Genomic DNA, 15,274 nt, shown 5'->3' with positions numbered 1-15,274 from the left:
TGTGTGTGTATATATGTCTGTGTAGTGTGTACATGTATGGCTCTGACTCGTGTGTTTTATGTTGTACCTGACAATGGAAATGACCACTTCATAAAAGTGAGGGGGACGTTGGTGGGTGCTGAGTAGATTTCAGAGTTCCAGAATCCCACAGTTCCCTGTGGGATTGGGATCAGGGTGCGGAACTTCCTGCCCTTTAGCTCAGTCTAAATGTTTCCATCTCACAATGCTGCAGCGGGAGATGTGTGTACTGTCGCTGGGCGGTCGTCAGCCTCATACACGTACACACACCCAACTTCTTCCCAACTGAGACACAGATAAGCATCAGAGCTCACTGAGCCAAACCCTCTGACAAGGCGATAGGAAACACAGATACATTTGAGTTTCTCTATTATTCTTCATTTCATCACGACATCATTTTAAGAACACACTGTTTTGTTCCCAGATACTTTCCTCAGATGATCATTTTCCAAATACGGGGTGTATTCTTATAATCAGGACTTATGGCAGTGATTTGGATTGCTGAAAAATGTTTGCTTTTGTTACTGTGTGTGTGCTGTATGTTTGAGTACGTGTGTGCATGTGTGTCTGTCTCTCTATAACATGTGTACGTGTGTGTTCTGAAGGGCCATACATGCAGTTGTTCGTCCAGTGTCCAGAGTCTGGCGGTGGAGACGGCTCTCGGCAGCTTTGACTTCCTCAATACCTCAGACCTGGAGGATGAAGATGAGGAGGATGGGGAGAAAAGGAATGTGACAGACAGGTCAGGGTCCATAAAATGGCCTCCCTCTCTATGTTCCTTCACAGTCAGTTTTAAAGATGAGAAGTTTTGCTGGTAGAGTAGCTAGTTGGATTTCTGTGTGGTTACTTACTCCCATCTAGTGGTGAGCCACTGTAACACTCATTTAAATATGCTGAACGTTAGTAAGGATAAGAAAAGTTCATTGGTATTCTGAATGATAATGCCCTCATCTGGTCTAAAGGTGGCATGATATGTAGAGCCATGGCTCTACAGGGTACCACTCTAGGGTAACAACTTGCACTGACTTGCCTAGTTAAATAAAGGTTAAAAAAATTACAAGTAAAAATATACAACTTTCCTGATGTGCTCATACTTGTGCTCCTGTGTGGTTGTTGTTTAGTGAGCGCCACAGCGCCCCCGGCAGGCCACCAGAGGAGAGTGCAGGGGAGGATGAGTGCTGTGAGGAGAGATGCTGGGAGTCCCACTCCTCTGGACCTGTGAGCACAGGCTGCCAGGCTCTAGACCATACACTACTGGTCCATCTGAAAAACTGCAGTGCACAACTTCTGGTGAGGAACATGACATACATGAGTAACAAATCACCCCATGGTCCCCTTATGTATGAGACTAAACCAAATGAGTTGAAGAATTCGAATCTCAAAAATAACTTCTACTTGGATCTTGCATTTGTGTTGAGCTGTCAACATGATCGATAAGCAGAGCAACAGCTCCCAGTTGTAATGTAATAAAACTATTTCAAATTGACATCTGTGGTCTTACCAAATGTCCTGATTTTGGCTCTGTGATGCCTGTGACTCCTAATGGCTGGTGCTGTGTGTGTGCTGTGCAGAGGCTGGGGACCTTTGGGCCTCTGCGCTGTGGGGAGATGTATGCTCTGGACCGCCTGCTCAGAGAGGCCCGCGTCCTCGAGCTCATCAGACGTGTTGCCAAGGAGACCCCTGGAGGAGCCACTCAGCCAGATGAGGGTGAGTTCATTATTGCTGTAAGGAGGACAATAAAACAGCATATTAGCTTAGTCACTGCCAGAGCTAAGGCAATAATGACAAAGGTTAACTACTGTAATTGTAAATGATTCAATTACTACCATCTCTAACTTGTTTTCTTTTCCGTCTGCCTGCCTTCTACTGCCTCTCTGTCCTGGAGTAGTGGTTCCCCAGTTAGAACAGTGCCAAGGGGCAACATTGCTATGGCAGCAGTGTACGAATGATGGCAGTGTGTACAGCACCTCCACAGACGCTTTCCTCACAACACTGGCCGCTGCTTACACCAACAGACTGCCCGAGAGAGGAGTTAGCCTGGCAGACACAGGTGTGATACGGTTGTTGTGTCTCTGTGTGTGTCTATCATGCATTATATGATCCTTTGTAGCTCAGTTGGTAGAGCATGGCGCTTGTAATGCCAGGGTAGTGGGTTCCATTCCCGGGCCCACCATACATAAAATGTATGTAAGTCACTGAATAAAAGCGTCTGCTAAATGGCATGTATAATATTTAAACATAGTGATACATGGTCTAAAATACTCTCCCTAAGGAGTTTGGATCAGAAATGCTCCTGGCTTTGATTCCAGTGGCCTATATGATGCCACATTAGTCTGAGGGTAGCTGTGATGTGCCATCTTGTCACGTCTGACCCATCTCTCTGTGCTGTGTCTAGTGTTCTTGCGTCTGGTGGAGAGGATTCTGGAGAGGAGGCTGCCCAAGCGTGGGGGCGGGGCAGCCAGAGACATGCTGACCCTCTTCCAGTTCTGGAGCTACCTAGAGGCCGAGGGAGTGAGCGAGTTGGACACACACATCATTGAACTAGCGGAGGAGGGTTAGTGTCTGGGAGATTGACTATTGCTTGGAGTTAGTTTGAGTGAATATGTTAATATGTCTTACTAGGTTGCAGACAGCCACTTGGCTCTATGCTTAGTCATGATGAATGTGTGAATGTACATCATTTAAAAGGCTGATTGCTCTTGTTGTTTCACCACACCCACTATAACATACTCACCTCATTCTATTCTCTGCTTTCTATCGCCATTCCCATCCTCCCTCATTCACTCTCTTTTTTACTACCTTCTTCCCTGTCCACCCTCCACCTCCTCCACCCATTTCCCCCCCTCAGTGTGGCTGGTTCAGAGCCTGCAGTCAGGGGACCAGGAGGTGCTGGTGAAGGCCCTGAAGAGGCCTCCAGAGAGCAGCCTGAAGAGGGAGGGCCTGCATGCTGTCAGCCTACTGCTCAGGGACCCGCGGGGGAAGGTGTCTGCCTCTGCCAGCTCCCTGCTCCGGAGCCTCGCCGACCAGCCACGCCATCGAGAGAGGGTGAGACCGAGATGCATTCATTTCAGGCCATACTCACTGTAGCACTTTTGAAATGCACTTCTTAAAAAGCGTTATCTTGTTGCTAGGATCACCAGTGTGGATTTATGTTTGTTTGGGTAATTTATAGTGTATTTTGGTATTTTACCCCAGGCCCTAGTAAGCTGTCTAGAGCTTCTGGAGAATGAGAGTGTGGAGACGAGAGTGTGTGGCTGTAAAGCACTTGCATGTCTGAAGGTCAGTCTCACCACTTATTAGTCACATCTCTTCAACAAACTCTATGCTCCATCTGTTTTTTACCTCTACCTACCCTAGTGTCTGGAGTCAGACTGTTGAGTCCACTCTGTTATTTATGTTCTGCAGGCCAAAGAGAGCATTGACCAGCTGGTCTATCTCTGTCGATCAGACAAGGAGGATGTGAGGGATGCTGCCAAACAAGCGCTGCTGGTGCTTGGTGAGTAGAAAGATAAAAAGTACATGTTTGATAAGGGACTGAGTGAGACAGCTTACTATTACAGTTGAAGTTGGAAGTTTACATACACTTAGGTTGGAGTCATTAAAACTCATTTTTCAACCACTCCACAAATTTCTCGCTAACAAACTATAGTTTTGGCCAGTCGGTTAGGACATCTACTTTGTGTATGACACAAGTAATTTTTCCAACATTTGTGTACAGATAGATTTTTTCACTTATAATTCACTGTATCACAATTCCTATTTTCTTTTTTACATTTTTTTATTTTATTATTTTACCCCTTTTTCTCCCAATTTTGTGGTATCCAATTGGTAGTAGTTAGTCTTGTCTCATCGCTGCAACTCCCGTACGGACTCGGGAGAGGCGAAGGTCAAGAGCCATGCGTCCTCCGAAACACAACCCAACCAAGCCGCACTGCTTCTTGATGTAACAGTGTAGGTTCCGTCCCTCTCTTCGCCCCAACCCGGGCTCGAACCAGGGACCCTTGCACACATCAACAACTGACACCCATGAAGCATCGTTACCCATCGCGCCACAAAAGCCGCGGCCGTTGCAAGGGGAACAACCACTTCAGGTCTCAGAGCGAGTGACGTCACTGATTGAAACGCTATTAGCGCGCACCACCGCTAACTAATTAGCCATTTCACATCGGTTACATTGACAGAACGCACATCCAACCCGGAAGCCAGCCGCACCAGGTCGCTAGGTGTATGGTGTCGGAGGAAACACCGTACACCTAGCGACCTGGTCAGTGTGCACTGCGCCCGGCCCGCCACAGGAGTCACTAGTGCGCGATGAGACAAGGACATCCCTGCCGGCCAAACCCTTCCTAACCCGGACGACACTGGGCCAATTATGCGTCTCCCATGAGCCTCCCGGTCTCGGCCAGCTGCGGCAGAGCCTGGGCTCGAACCCAGAATCTCTGGTGGCACAGCTAGCTAGCCTTAGACCACTGCGCCACCCGGGAGGCCCCTGTATCACAATTCCAGTTGGTTAGAAGTTTACATACACTAAGTTGACTGTGCCTTTAACCTCTCTGGGGTATGTGGTACAATGACCAATAAACTTTGATTTGATCAAGGTGTACAAGGGCACAGAGGGTGGGTTTTCTGTGGGAGGGATCTAGTGGATGAGGGAATAATGGGATAAGATGTTTGCGGGGAAAGAGTTGTGTGTGTGTGATTGACGTTCTCTGTGTTCCCGTCCAGGTGAGGAGGGGAAGTTGGCCCACAGACATGTTGAGATATCACTGCAGGAGGGAGTGCCACGCCTCTTCTCCCCTGGCAGCATGGCCAGCACCGCCTTCTAATGCCACTAGAACGGAATACTGATACCGTCATGCCCATGTCAACACACTGTTACAGCCATTATCCATACACACATTAAAATATACACTGTCAAACAGGGTGCAATATACCCAGATGCAAAGAGGATGCTGACTTTTGCACATGCACTCACTAACACTGGGATGACATCTACAGCTTGACACGAAGTCAGTGAACTAAACTCGCATATTACCAACCTGTGTGTAAATAAGTGATAACTACTCATGAAAAACTGTGGAATTGTAGAAGCGATGAAGAGTGGTAGAAGTATTTTACTGCCTTACAGTATGTTTTGGTCTGGTGGTGTTGCCTTCATGTAATTATAGCTGGGATGATGAATGGATGGAAGGACACTGCAATCATTGTGTCAGATCATGGCATGGATAGAACAAAGTGGAAAAGTGACATGATTACTTTTCTGTGGAAATGCACTTATTATTTGCTTAATTTGTGATGAAGCAGGTTGGCGTGGGTCTGTGTGGAGAATGACTGAGTGTTTGGTAGGAGTACTGAAGTAAGTCATGGGGATGGAAGGGATTGGGTTGTTCCTCAGGAGATGATGGTGGTGAAACAGTTCCAAATTCTAGGACCACAGTCTGATGAGGAGCTTGTTGCCATGCCGGTCAGGAAAGGAAGTCTGAAGAAAGTTATTACAGTGCCATCATTCCATACTACCATTATATGCTTTGTGGAAATATATATTCCCACTGGAAGTGTATATGTTATATAATTGTAGTGTAATTCGGTTGGCATTGAGACAATTGGAGCAAATTCATATTTGGTTTGAGTGCTGATGCCTCAAGTCACCATGCACTTCCTGAGACTCACGCCACTGGCGATATAACTGAAGATTATTTCTGCTGTATTGGTGGTGGAGTTCTTTTTTAATTATTATTGAAAACTTAAAACTGTGCTGGACTGGACTTTGCCTTTTTGGAGCAGACAACTTCTCACTTAATAAACAGACAACCACACTGCTAGGACTGGCCACCTGCTGGCCATTATAGTGTGGAATCAGGGTGTAATGAGAACCTGCATTCACTGTATAATATTTACTTAGCAGATTCATCAGTTTTATTATATAGGACTTCAAAATAACAATATACACTGAAGGAGCTTTTTAAGTTGTCTAAGTGCCTCAAGTTAGTGGAGAGTGGTGAGATGAGACTAAGAATGAAGAGATACAGTGCTAATAGAAACACTGCAGCAAAGTATATTTTCCATATGACTCAAATTGTGCAGCATTAAAATACATGATTTTCTTTAGATTTTCTTTCTATAAAAGTATAGTCTGGCAGATATCTTGCCTGGCAACAAATGTAAATGAATTAATAAAAATGTGTTCAAAAATGAAGTTTCCTTTTGCTGTGTGAGAAGGGTTTGTTAATGTATAATTTCCCTATGTTAATTACGTTTGGCCATTGTAAAATAAACAGATACTGTAGCCATGGCTTTTGGCACAGCAATGAGGGGCAGACACAAATTGTTCAAACTGATTACAGGTTTTCATTTTGGTACAACTACACTAGAGGCAGACACATTCAGATGGGGTTTATTATAGGCCTGTTAAATAAATATAGAATACAACAGATTTTAACTTGACATTCATATGAAATTAGAAATACGATCAGATTTATGATAAATAACCTAAAATGATCTATTCATAACGGTGTACGGCAATTCAAAAGTAGCGCCCCACATGGCCAATCCCCATAATTCAATGTCTACACTGGTTTACACCCACCCTTTCGCCACCGCCCCCCTTCACTCTGCACAGGCGCACAAACTTCACAAGGCCGCCATTTTGTGCGGAGCCTTTTCTGAAAAAGCGGGAGAGGATTAAAACCCCCGGAGGAGAAGGGCGTAATTCTCAGCCATCTCGGTCAGATTGAAGAACATACTCTGGGCTTTCTGTCGAATTCAGCGAGGAAATAAACGACGAAGAGCAGGTAAAGTAAGAGTACTTTCCAGAAAAGGGGGGAGCTTTGCAGGAGCTTTAATCGGCCTCTAGGTGTCACGATGGGGCTCCCGGTCCAGGCGGCAGACGGGGGGTGTTTGTCTCCCTCTATCGTTATTGAAAATTTAGCAAAAAACATTTATAACCCAGAAGTTCTACGAAATTTTGCAATAACGACTCTTTTTGGAGCTATATTAGTTTGCATTTCGGCAAGGATCGATCATTAAAGACTTCAACGTGTTGGTTTAGTTTTAAGGCCAGGCGTCCATTTTCTTTTTCTTCGTCTTTGTTTCCTGCCTTTTTACTGAGTCGAGATGGAAACTCGCGGCTGTGTATCAACTCAGCGCGCGCCAGATTGCAGCACAGAACAACGAATTTTCTAAATCGCACAAGCATTATCTTACTACAGTAACTATCATAGCTAGCTACATATAGCTAGCCAACTAGCCGTTCAACGCATAACTTGTTAGCTAGACCGCTAAGTTAGGTATATGTCACTTTCCACGCCAATAACTAGTATTGTTAACGAACTAATAAAGCCATAAATTATCGAAACAGTAACAAAACTAAATGTTTTCGCCCACAACGGCCTTCGCAAAAGCTAACGTTAGCAACCCCTTACCATTGACCTAGCTAACTTAGACAAATAGCTAACTGTTAGTTTGATATGTTATAGTTTAGCCAACTACTTATCATATTTTAAAAGCTGTCAATTAAAACAAGGTCTAAGGCACGATGCAAAGACGATTCACAATTTGCATCGTGACTTAGACCTTGCATTACGTAACGTTACAGTAGCTAGCTAACAACATAAACGTTAGCTAGCCAAATTGGCTTCTAGCGCATACCGAATTGAAACAAGTAAGATGCAGAACTAGCAAATGACCACGATAGCCATTTTCACTCGCGTTTCCAGTAAAACGACGTCCCCCTTCGCCCTACATTTAATGAGCACGTAGTCTAGATTTTTGTTTAACGAAATGTCTTCTCCAAGTTTACTGCAGGTCATTTTCCATCCAGTGTCCGTTGTCTGATTCAAAGCCTACCTTGAGCTACAACGACACTAGCTAGATAGAATTGATCAAAACAGGGTAGAGCTCCCTCTACAACCCAGCTGGTAGCGGTACATAAACATGACTAGCTGACGTTAGCTAGCTATATGACTTCATGTCCACTATCAAAATTGCGGCCCGCAATTGCACCTTTCGCAAAATGGCCCAACTAGCTACGAATGTGTGCTTTCAATTCATGCAGTAGGTTTATGTAGAAATGTCAACTTGTTTGTCTTCCCCACAGGTTCAGTGTCAGGTAACAGTCAGGGGAGTTGAGTCAGACATTGAGGAAGCCAAGCAGGTCTAGAAAGATGAAGTATTCCTTTCTGGTGCAGGTAACAATTTAGGAAGCTGAGGAAGTTGCATTAACTTTGTCTGAGATCTTGAGTGAGCTGAACAGTATGCCATTTTCTGTCTGTTAAGCCTAGCTAGATTGATCATATGTCCAGGTACTGAAAAGGGATTTAAATTCCCTGCAAAATTGAAAAAACTGTTTCAACATTTATGAATAAATGGTTATGAGTTCACATTACATTGCTAGATTGTGTGTTGATTGGTTTTGGGTTGGCTCTCTCAGGTATTACCGATGGACGGCGGACCAACCGACGTTGTGGTTGAGGCCAAGGACAGCATCACCTATGAGGGGGAGGAGGTGGTGGCAGACCTGCTCCAGCAAGCAGCAGAGGGGGTAATGGACCAGCAACCTGTGGGAGAGGGGGGCCTAGATCCCCAGGAGCTGGTTGATGGAGTCAATGTGGAGATGATGGTAATGGATTCCCTGGACCCGGCCCTGCTGCAGATGAAGACTGAGGTGATGGACGCCCCTGTGGTCACAGCCCACGAGGCCACGGTCACCACAGTGGATGAGACCCAGATCATCACTCTGCAGGTTGTAAATTTGGAGGAGCAGCAGCTTGGAGGTCTTGGGGAGCTACAGCTCGTCCAGGTGCCTGTCTCTGCTGTGCCTGTAACACAGGCCACTGTAGAGGAGCTACAGGGCACCTTCGTGGACGCCACGGCCATGCCCAAAGATGGAAACCCTATGATCTGCCACACCCTGCCCCTGCCAGAGGGCTTCCAGGTAAGAACTGCACTTCAAGACTAGATATTACATCATTCAGAACTAATGGAAGCATCTTTTCCCAGGGATGTATAGCAGCGTTTTGTGCCACTGGTACATATCTAGATGTACTAGTTCTATAGAAACTTAAAACACTACTCCTTCAGGTGGTGAAGGTGGGTGCGAATGGTGAGGTGGAGACAGTGGAGCAGGATGAGCTCCAGCACCAGGAGGAGGAGCAGCAGGTCCAGCCTGAGGAGGAGGAGGAGGAGCTGCACTGCGAGCCCCAGCCTGAAGACCCACAGTGGACCACAGACCCAGACTACCAACCCCCGGCCAAGAAGACTGCCAAGAAAGCAAAGAAGAGCAAGCTGCGCTACAACACTGAGGGGGACAAAGACAACATGGACGTGTCTGTCTATGACTTTGAGGAGGAGCAGCAGGAGGGGATGCTCTCTGAGGTCAACGCAGAGAAGGTGGTGGGCAACATGAAGCCCCCCAAACCCACCAAGATCAAGAAGAAGGGTGAGATTACTAGCACCGCTGCTTGCTGTGTCCTTTGTTTATAGTAAATGTTGTAACTCAAGTTGTGGTGCTGTTTGCCTCTGCAAGTGTTGACTCTAGGCATTTGTATGCTCCAGGTGTGAAGAAAACATTCCAGTGTGAGCTATGTAGCTACACCTGTCCCCGCCGCTCCAACCTGGACCGACACATGAAGAGCCACACGGACGAGAGGCCCCACAAGTGCCATCTGTGTGGAAGGGCCTTCAGGACCGTTACCCTGCTGAGGAACCACCTCAACACACACACAGGTATGGTGTCATCAGTCACATTAAAGGATAGTCCTATATTGTTAGTCCTGTCCATGTTGGATACTGTTATAACTGTCTCTGTCTACAGGTACCAGACCACACAAGTGTCAAGATTGTGACATGGCCTTTGTGACCAGCGGAGAGCTGGTCCGACATCGTCGCTACAAGCACACTCATGAGAAACCTTTCAAGTGCTCCATGTGTGACTATGCCAGTGTGGAGGTGAGCAAACTGAAGCGGCATATCCGTTCCCACACTGGGGAGCGTCCGTTCCAGTGCAGTCTGTGCAGCTACGCCAGCAGAGACACCTACAAGCTGAAGAGACACATGAGGACACACTCAGGTGAGGCGCAGCCACAAGGATACTGTGTAAACACAATGAGTGATTGACTTGATTGTTGTGAACTTGTCCAAACGTGTTTCCTGCTTTGTTTTCCAGGAGAGAAGCCGTACGAGTGCTACATCTGCCACGCCCGTTTCACCCAGAGTGGAACCATGAAGATGCACATTCTGCAGAAGCACACAGAGAACGTGGCCAAGTTCCACTGCCCCCACTGTGACACAGTCATCGCCCGCAAGAGTGACCTGGGTTAGATACCTAGACGTTGACTTGGCCTGATCATCCCAATATGATGACAGCATGATTTGGACATCTCCACCGTAAACTTCATCGTGCTTGAACTTGCCTAATGTGTATACAGATGACATCTCTCTCAATAAGCTGGTTTTAACACCCCCTCTCTCCTCCAGGCGTCCATCTGCGTAAGCAGCACTCATTCATTGAGCAGGGCCGGAAATGCCGTTACTGTGATGCTGTGTTCCACGAGCGCTATGCTCTCATCCAGCACCAGAAGTCCCACAAGAATGAGAAACGCTTCAAGTGTGACCAGTGTGACTACTGCTGCAGACAAGTAAGAGGGCCTGCTGTCTGTAACCTGTTGTCTCTAACCTGGGATGATTGATGGGAGTAAATGCATAGTGTGTGTGATGCTGGGTAGTTATGGTGATGGAGTCTGCTCCTTTGTCAGTAAATATCCAATAAAGGTCAATGGCAGGAAGGCAAGAGTTTGTGGAAAGTGGTTCAATGCTGATTGTTTTGAGATGGAGCTGGTAAAATTCCCAGCAGTTTCTCTGTCGTTATGTGTGTGTTTCTTGCTGTCTTTACATTGACTAGGAGCGTCACATGCTGATGCACAGGCGCACCCACACAGGAGAGAAGCCTTACGCCTGTAGCCAGTGTGAGAAGACCTTCCGTCAGAAGCAGCTCCTGGACATGCACTTCCGGCGCTACCATGACCCCAACTTTGTGCCTACTGCCTTTGTGTGCACCAAGTGTGGCAAGACCTTCACCCGCAGGGTATGGACACTTACTCAAACACAAATGAACTGAGTGGAAGAATACACCCATGTTTTGGACATAGCCCTTCATTTAATTTGTTTAAATATTTTGTGTTCCTCTCCTTAGAACACCATGGCTAGACATGCAGAGAACTGTAACGGAGATCCTACTGAGGGAGAGAATGGAACCCCACCCAAGAGAGGACGAGGTGGGAGGAAGAGGAAGATGCGCTCAAGGAAGGACGATGATGACGATAGTGGTGAGGCCTGTTTTACAGAAAAGTATCTATTTGTAGTGTCCTATTGACTTTGCTATAATAAGCTGTTTCAGTCCAAACCTCTACTTGCTATTGCTCGTTGAATGTAATGAGATCAGTGTTACTCTTTTTAACTGTTCCCTTCTCCAGAGGACAATGCTGATCCTGAGCTGGATGACATTGATGAAGAGGATGAGGATGCCGAAGAGGCACTGCTGGAGGAAGAGGAGGAGATGGAGTTGGAGCAGGCTCCACCCACCAAGCCTATCCCCGCCCCTGTGGAGCCGCCCGTCAAGAGGAAACGTGGTAGACCCCCCAAGAATGCGCCCAAACCTGCCTCACCTGCCAAAGCTAGCAAGGCTGCCCCTAAGGGCAAGGCTGCTGCAGGTGAGTTACACCCCACTGGTCCTATGTCATGGAATGTCTGAATATATGCCCATTTAATGCTGTGTTATAATGCCTGGTGTTACCTCTGTCTCCTCAGCAGCAGCCATCATCCAGGTGGAGGATGAGAATACAGGTGTCATAGAGAACATCATAGTGAAGAATGAGCCAGAGGCTGAGCAGGCTGCCATAGAGGTGGTGGTGGAGCAGTCGGAGGAGGCAGAGGCAGGGGTGGAGACAGTGGAGCTGCCTGTAGCAGAGGCTGCTCCCAACGGAGATCTCACCCCTGAGATGATCCTCAGCATGATGGACCGGTGATCTAGCCCAGATAGCTCAAAGATGTCCCCTTGCCTCAACCTTTCCCTTCAAGTCCACCCTCTTCATACAATCTGCCATATTACAAATCACTCCGCTTTACACTTTATTTTTATAATTAGTTTTTAACAAATCTGTTTCTTTTCACTCAAACCCACATCCTTCCATGCATTCACTGTAACAGTTAAAGTTCCAGCTGCTTTGGTCTGTAGAAATGTAGATTTGGTGAAATAATAGCTCCATTCTCTACTGTAATCTATTGGTGCATGGAGGGGGGTGGTAGCTGAGGTTCGACACATGATGGACATTGGGACTTACTGCAGTGGTCAGTTGCCCCCCCCCCCCCCCCCCCTCAATCTAACAACTCTTTTCGTAACCTGTTTGTGACCTTGACATGGCAACAGTGAGTGCCAAGTGAGCCTTGTAATCTAGAACCTTATATCTGCTGTAGACTAAAATTAACTTTAGCTCGGCATGTTGATAGGAATGGCTTTCTTTTAAAAAAAAAAAGTTTTATTTACTGCATATTCCATATGACTTATTATACTTGTCACAGATTCTGAAGTTTGTAGAGGCTTCGATCAACATCAGGCCAGGGACAGTGAAATCGTCCATCCACAAATTTTGACTGCGGTTGTTATGTTTTGTACAAAAGGTAGTCTGGGCTCGTTTTGCTTGTAAATACTTTTTATTTTAGTTTTATTACCAGCATTTGAATCTTTTTCTAGTGATTTAAAGCCCTTTAATGCTGGAGGAAAGGAAGTCAATCGTAGCTGTTTGGAACACAGGCTGTATATGGCTTATCTCTAATGTGGGAGGCTTTGCCTACTTTGAGAATCATGTTGGCTATATGACCTTTCCTGTCTTGAGCTTTTTAGCCTGAATATTTGTAGCACATTTATTGGAGGTACGTTACTCACTCTTATCACACTGTTCATCCCAAACCACAGTCACTAATGCTCTAGTTTTTGAAAGATGACCTTGTTTTGCATTTCAAGATGAGGTAAAGAGATTAAGTGACGTTAAATGCATTCATATTCTTAAAAGCTTTAGTCAAGATCTGTGAAATTGTTGAGCAGGAGTATTCAACTCTTACACTACGAGGTCCAGAGCCTGCTGGTTTTCTGTTCTACCTGATAATGAATTGCTCACACCATGTGTCCCAGGTCTAAATCAGCCCCTGATTAGAGTGGAACAACAACTCAGTGAAACTGTCTCCGGGGTTCAGAGTTCAATATGACGGCTGTAGAGGGAGGTGTTCAATTGAACTAGCTTCAGGTCTTAACTGTAAATTAAATATGATTATTGAGGCTTTGGTAATCTTGTGAAGCAGAATGTTTCTCCCAGTTCACTGTTCATTTCGCAGACCATTTTGTCATAACTGCATAGTTTTATTTTGGGATGTGTACAGGAGAGGGCCTTGAGAAATTCTGATAATGACGTTCAAAAAGGGGAGGAGAGAACTGAGGGAAGGATATTTTGTATAAAGTTTGTTACTTGTTTAAGATGACTATTTACTTTCTTTCACAGAACATTTTTAATGCCGATATAACATGACTTTTCCTCCTATATGTAATTGCGTTTAAATTTCTTTTTGTCAAGCGCTTAAATTCTGGGTTGATCATTTTTGTACCTGGCTGTACTGTGTGAATTTAGCAACGACCTGAAAACCAACATAAATACATGTATTATGGCTGGGCTGAGAGGGCATGTATGAGGAATGTACAGCTAATAAAAAGATATTGGCCTAGAGTGTTTTTGTTAAAATGTTTATCTTGACATTACTATGTTATTATAGCAGCTCATGTAGGGATTTTTGTCAAAGGTGATACTGAAAGACTTGTCATATCTTGTCTCAGGGCTTGAAGCTTGCTGCTGTTTCACTCGTGTGAATGTGATTGACAGGTTTGCAAACCCTGCTACATGGCATTGGCTGGGGCTTGTTTATCTTTGGGCATTTGTTTATGTTGTTGACCACAGAGGCTACTTTGAGCTGTGTGTTTTAGTGTGCAGAAGAGCAGCAGCTGGTTATCTGGAACCTGGTGTGTTAGCCTATATTATGGCTGGAACAAAGTGCTTCAGATGGGTCTCCAGGCAGAGGGTTGTTCACCCCTAGTTAAGCAGGTTACTGGTTTCTGTCATAAGTCTTGTTCTGGGGCCCCTCATGTACTCCCTGTTCAAACACGACTCCAACACCATTACGTTTCCTGACGACACAACAGTGGTAGGCCTGATCAACAATGAGACAGCAGCCTATAGGGAGACCTGTCAGTGTGGTACCAGGACAACAACCTCTCAATGTGAGCAAGACGAGCTGATCGTGGACTACAGGAAAAGGTGGGCCGAACAGGCCCCCATTAACATTGGCTGTAGTGGAGTGGGTCAAGAGTTTCCAGTTCCTTGGTGTCCACATCACCAACGAACTATCATGGTACAAACACACCAAGACAGTCTTGAGGGCACGACAATGCCTTTCCCCCTCAGGAGACAAAAGATTTGGCATGTGTCCCCAGGTCCTCAAAGTTCCTACAACTGCACCATCGAGAACATCCTGATCGGTTGCATCACTGCCTGGTATGGCAACTGCTCGGCATCTGACCGTAAGGCGCTGCAGAGGGTAGCGCGTACGGCCCAGTACATCACGGGCCGAGCTTCCTGACATCCAGGACCTCTATAGGCGGTCAGAGGAAGGCCCAAATAATTATAAAAGACTCCAGTCAACCAAGTCAGACTGTTCTCTCTGCTACTGCAGCGCCAAGTCTAAGACCAAAATGCTCCTTAACAGCTTCTACCCCCAAGCCATGACTGCTGAACAATGAATCAAATGGCCACCTGGACTATTTACATTGACACGCCCCCCCCCCCCCCCCCCCCCCTCCCTTTGTTTTTACACTGCTGCTACTCGCTGTTTATTATCTATGCATAGTCACTTTACCCCTACCTACATGTACAAAATAACTAACCTGTACCCCCACACATTGACCCGGTACCAGTACCCCCTGTAAATAGCCTCGTTATTGTTCTTTTTGTGTTACTTTTTATTTGACTACTCTAAATGTTTTCTTAACTCTTTCTTGAACTGCATTGTTGGTTAAGAGCTTCATTTCGCGGTAAGATCTACACCTGTTTTATACGGATCATCAAATTTGATTTGATTTTCCGAGTGGTCACTAGCTGGCACAGTCAAAAAGTGATAAAATCTGATTTTAAACCTAACCATAACCACACTCTTAACTTTA

The 15,274-nt window shown here is 45.8% G+C and overlaps 2 protein-coding genes across 7 annotated transcripts in view; both read left to right on the top strand.

Annotated features, from left to right (window-relative positions):
- Nucleotides 1-6,214, top strand: part of ripor1 (RHO family interacting cell polarization regulator 1) — a 136,650-nt gene extending 130,436 nt beyond the window's left edge. For all 3 annotated transcript variants that reach the window (XM_029696331.1, XM_029696330.1, XM_029696329.1), the window contains exons 14-22: nucleotides 624-760; nucleotides 1,140-1,308; nucleotides 1,590-1,725; nucleotides 1,907-2,068; nucleotides 2,414-2,572; nucleotides 2,867-3,063; nucleotides 3,214-3,297; nucleotides 3,424-3,514; nucleotides 4,744-6,214. In XM_029696331.1, coding sequence (XP_029552191.1) covers nucleotides 624-760; nucleotides 1,140-1,308; nucleotides 1,590-1,725; nucleotides 1,907-2,068; nucleotides 2,414-2,572; nucleotides 2,867-3,063; nucleotides 3,214-3,297; nucleotides 3,424-3,514; nucleotides 4,744-4,844 — 1,236 coding nt within the window. In that variant the 3' untranslated portion in view covers nucleotides 4,845-6,214. The remainder of the gene's footprint in view (nucleotides 1-623; nucleotides 761-1,139; nucleotides 1,309-1,589; nucleotides 1,726-1,906; nucleotides 2,069-2,413; nucleotides 2,573-2,866; nucleotides 3,064-3,213; nucleotides 3,298-3,423; nucleotides 3,515-4,743) is intronic.
- Nucleotides 6,215-6,628: 414 nt separating this feature from the next.
- On the top strand, nucleotides 6,629-13,787 carry ctcf (CCCTC-binding factor (zinc finger protein)). Of its 4 annotated transcripts, none has more exons than XM_029696334.1 (12): nucleotides 6,629-6,809; nucleotides 8,114-8,204; nucleotides 8,447-8,950; nucleotides 9,097-9,454; nucleotides 9,571-9,741; nucleotides 9,830-10,084; nucleotides 10,181-10,330; nucleotides 10,492-10,652; nucleotides 10,916-11,098; nucleotides 11,207-11,339; nucleotides 11,487-11,723; nucleotides 11,824-13,787. In XM_029696334.1, the coding sequence occupies exons 2-12, from the start codon at nucleotides 8,181-8,183 to the stop codon at nucleotides 12,036-12,038; spliced, it is 2,391 nt and encodes a 796-aa protein (XP_029552194.1). In that variant the 5' UTR covers nucleotides 6,629-6,809; nucleotides 8,114-8,180; the 3' UTR covers nucleotides 12,039-13,787. The 4 variants fall into 4 exon arrangements, with proteins under 4 accessions (XP_029552194.1, XP_029552192.1, XP_029552195.1 ...); XM_029696332.1 differs by having other exon boundaries at nucleotides 11,821-13,787; XM_029696333.1 differs by lacking the exon at nucleotides 6,629-6,809 and adding an exon at nucleotides 6,872-7,225 and having other exon boundaries at nucleotides 11,821-13,787.
- Nucleotides 13,788-15,274: the final 1,487 nt, after the last annotated feature.

This window comes from Salmo trutta, chromosome 17 (genome assembly GCF_901001165.1).
Source record: "Salmo trutta chromosome 17, fSalTru1.1, whole genome shotgun sequence".
NCBI lineage: Eukaryota > Metazoa > Chordata > Actinopteri > Salmoniformes > Salmonidae > Salmo > Salmo trutta.
The sequence above is the reverse complement of the archived record's forward strand: the minus strand, read 5'-3'. Positions and strand labels throughout refer to the sequence as shown.

Bases quoted from the DNA above. Each gene is read 5' to 3' on its own strand.
- ctcf (XM_029696332.1), top strand. From the start codon at position 8,181: ATGAAGTATTCCTTTCTGGTGCAG. The intron at 8,951-9,096 runs GTAAGAACTGCA...CTACTCCTTCAG, and splicing joins CCCTGCCAGAGGGCTTCCAG to GTGGTGAAGGTGGGTGCGAA. The intron at 9,742-9,829 runs GTATGGTGTCAT...CTCTGTCTACAG, and splicing joins CCACCTCAACACACACACAG to GTACCAGACCACACAAGTGT.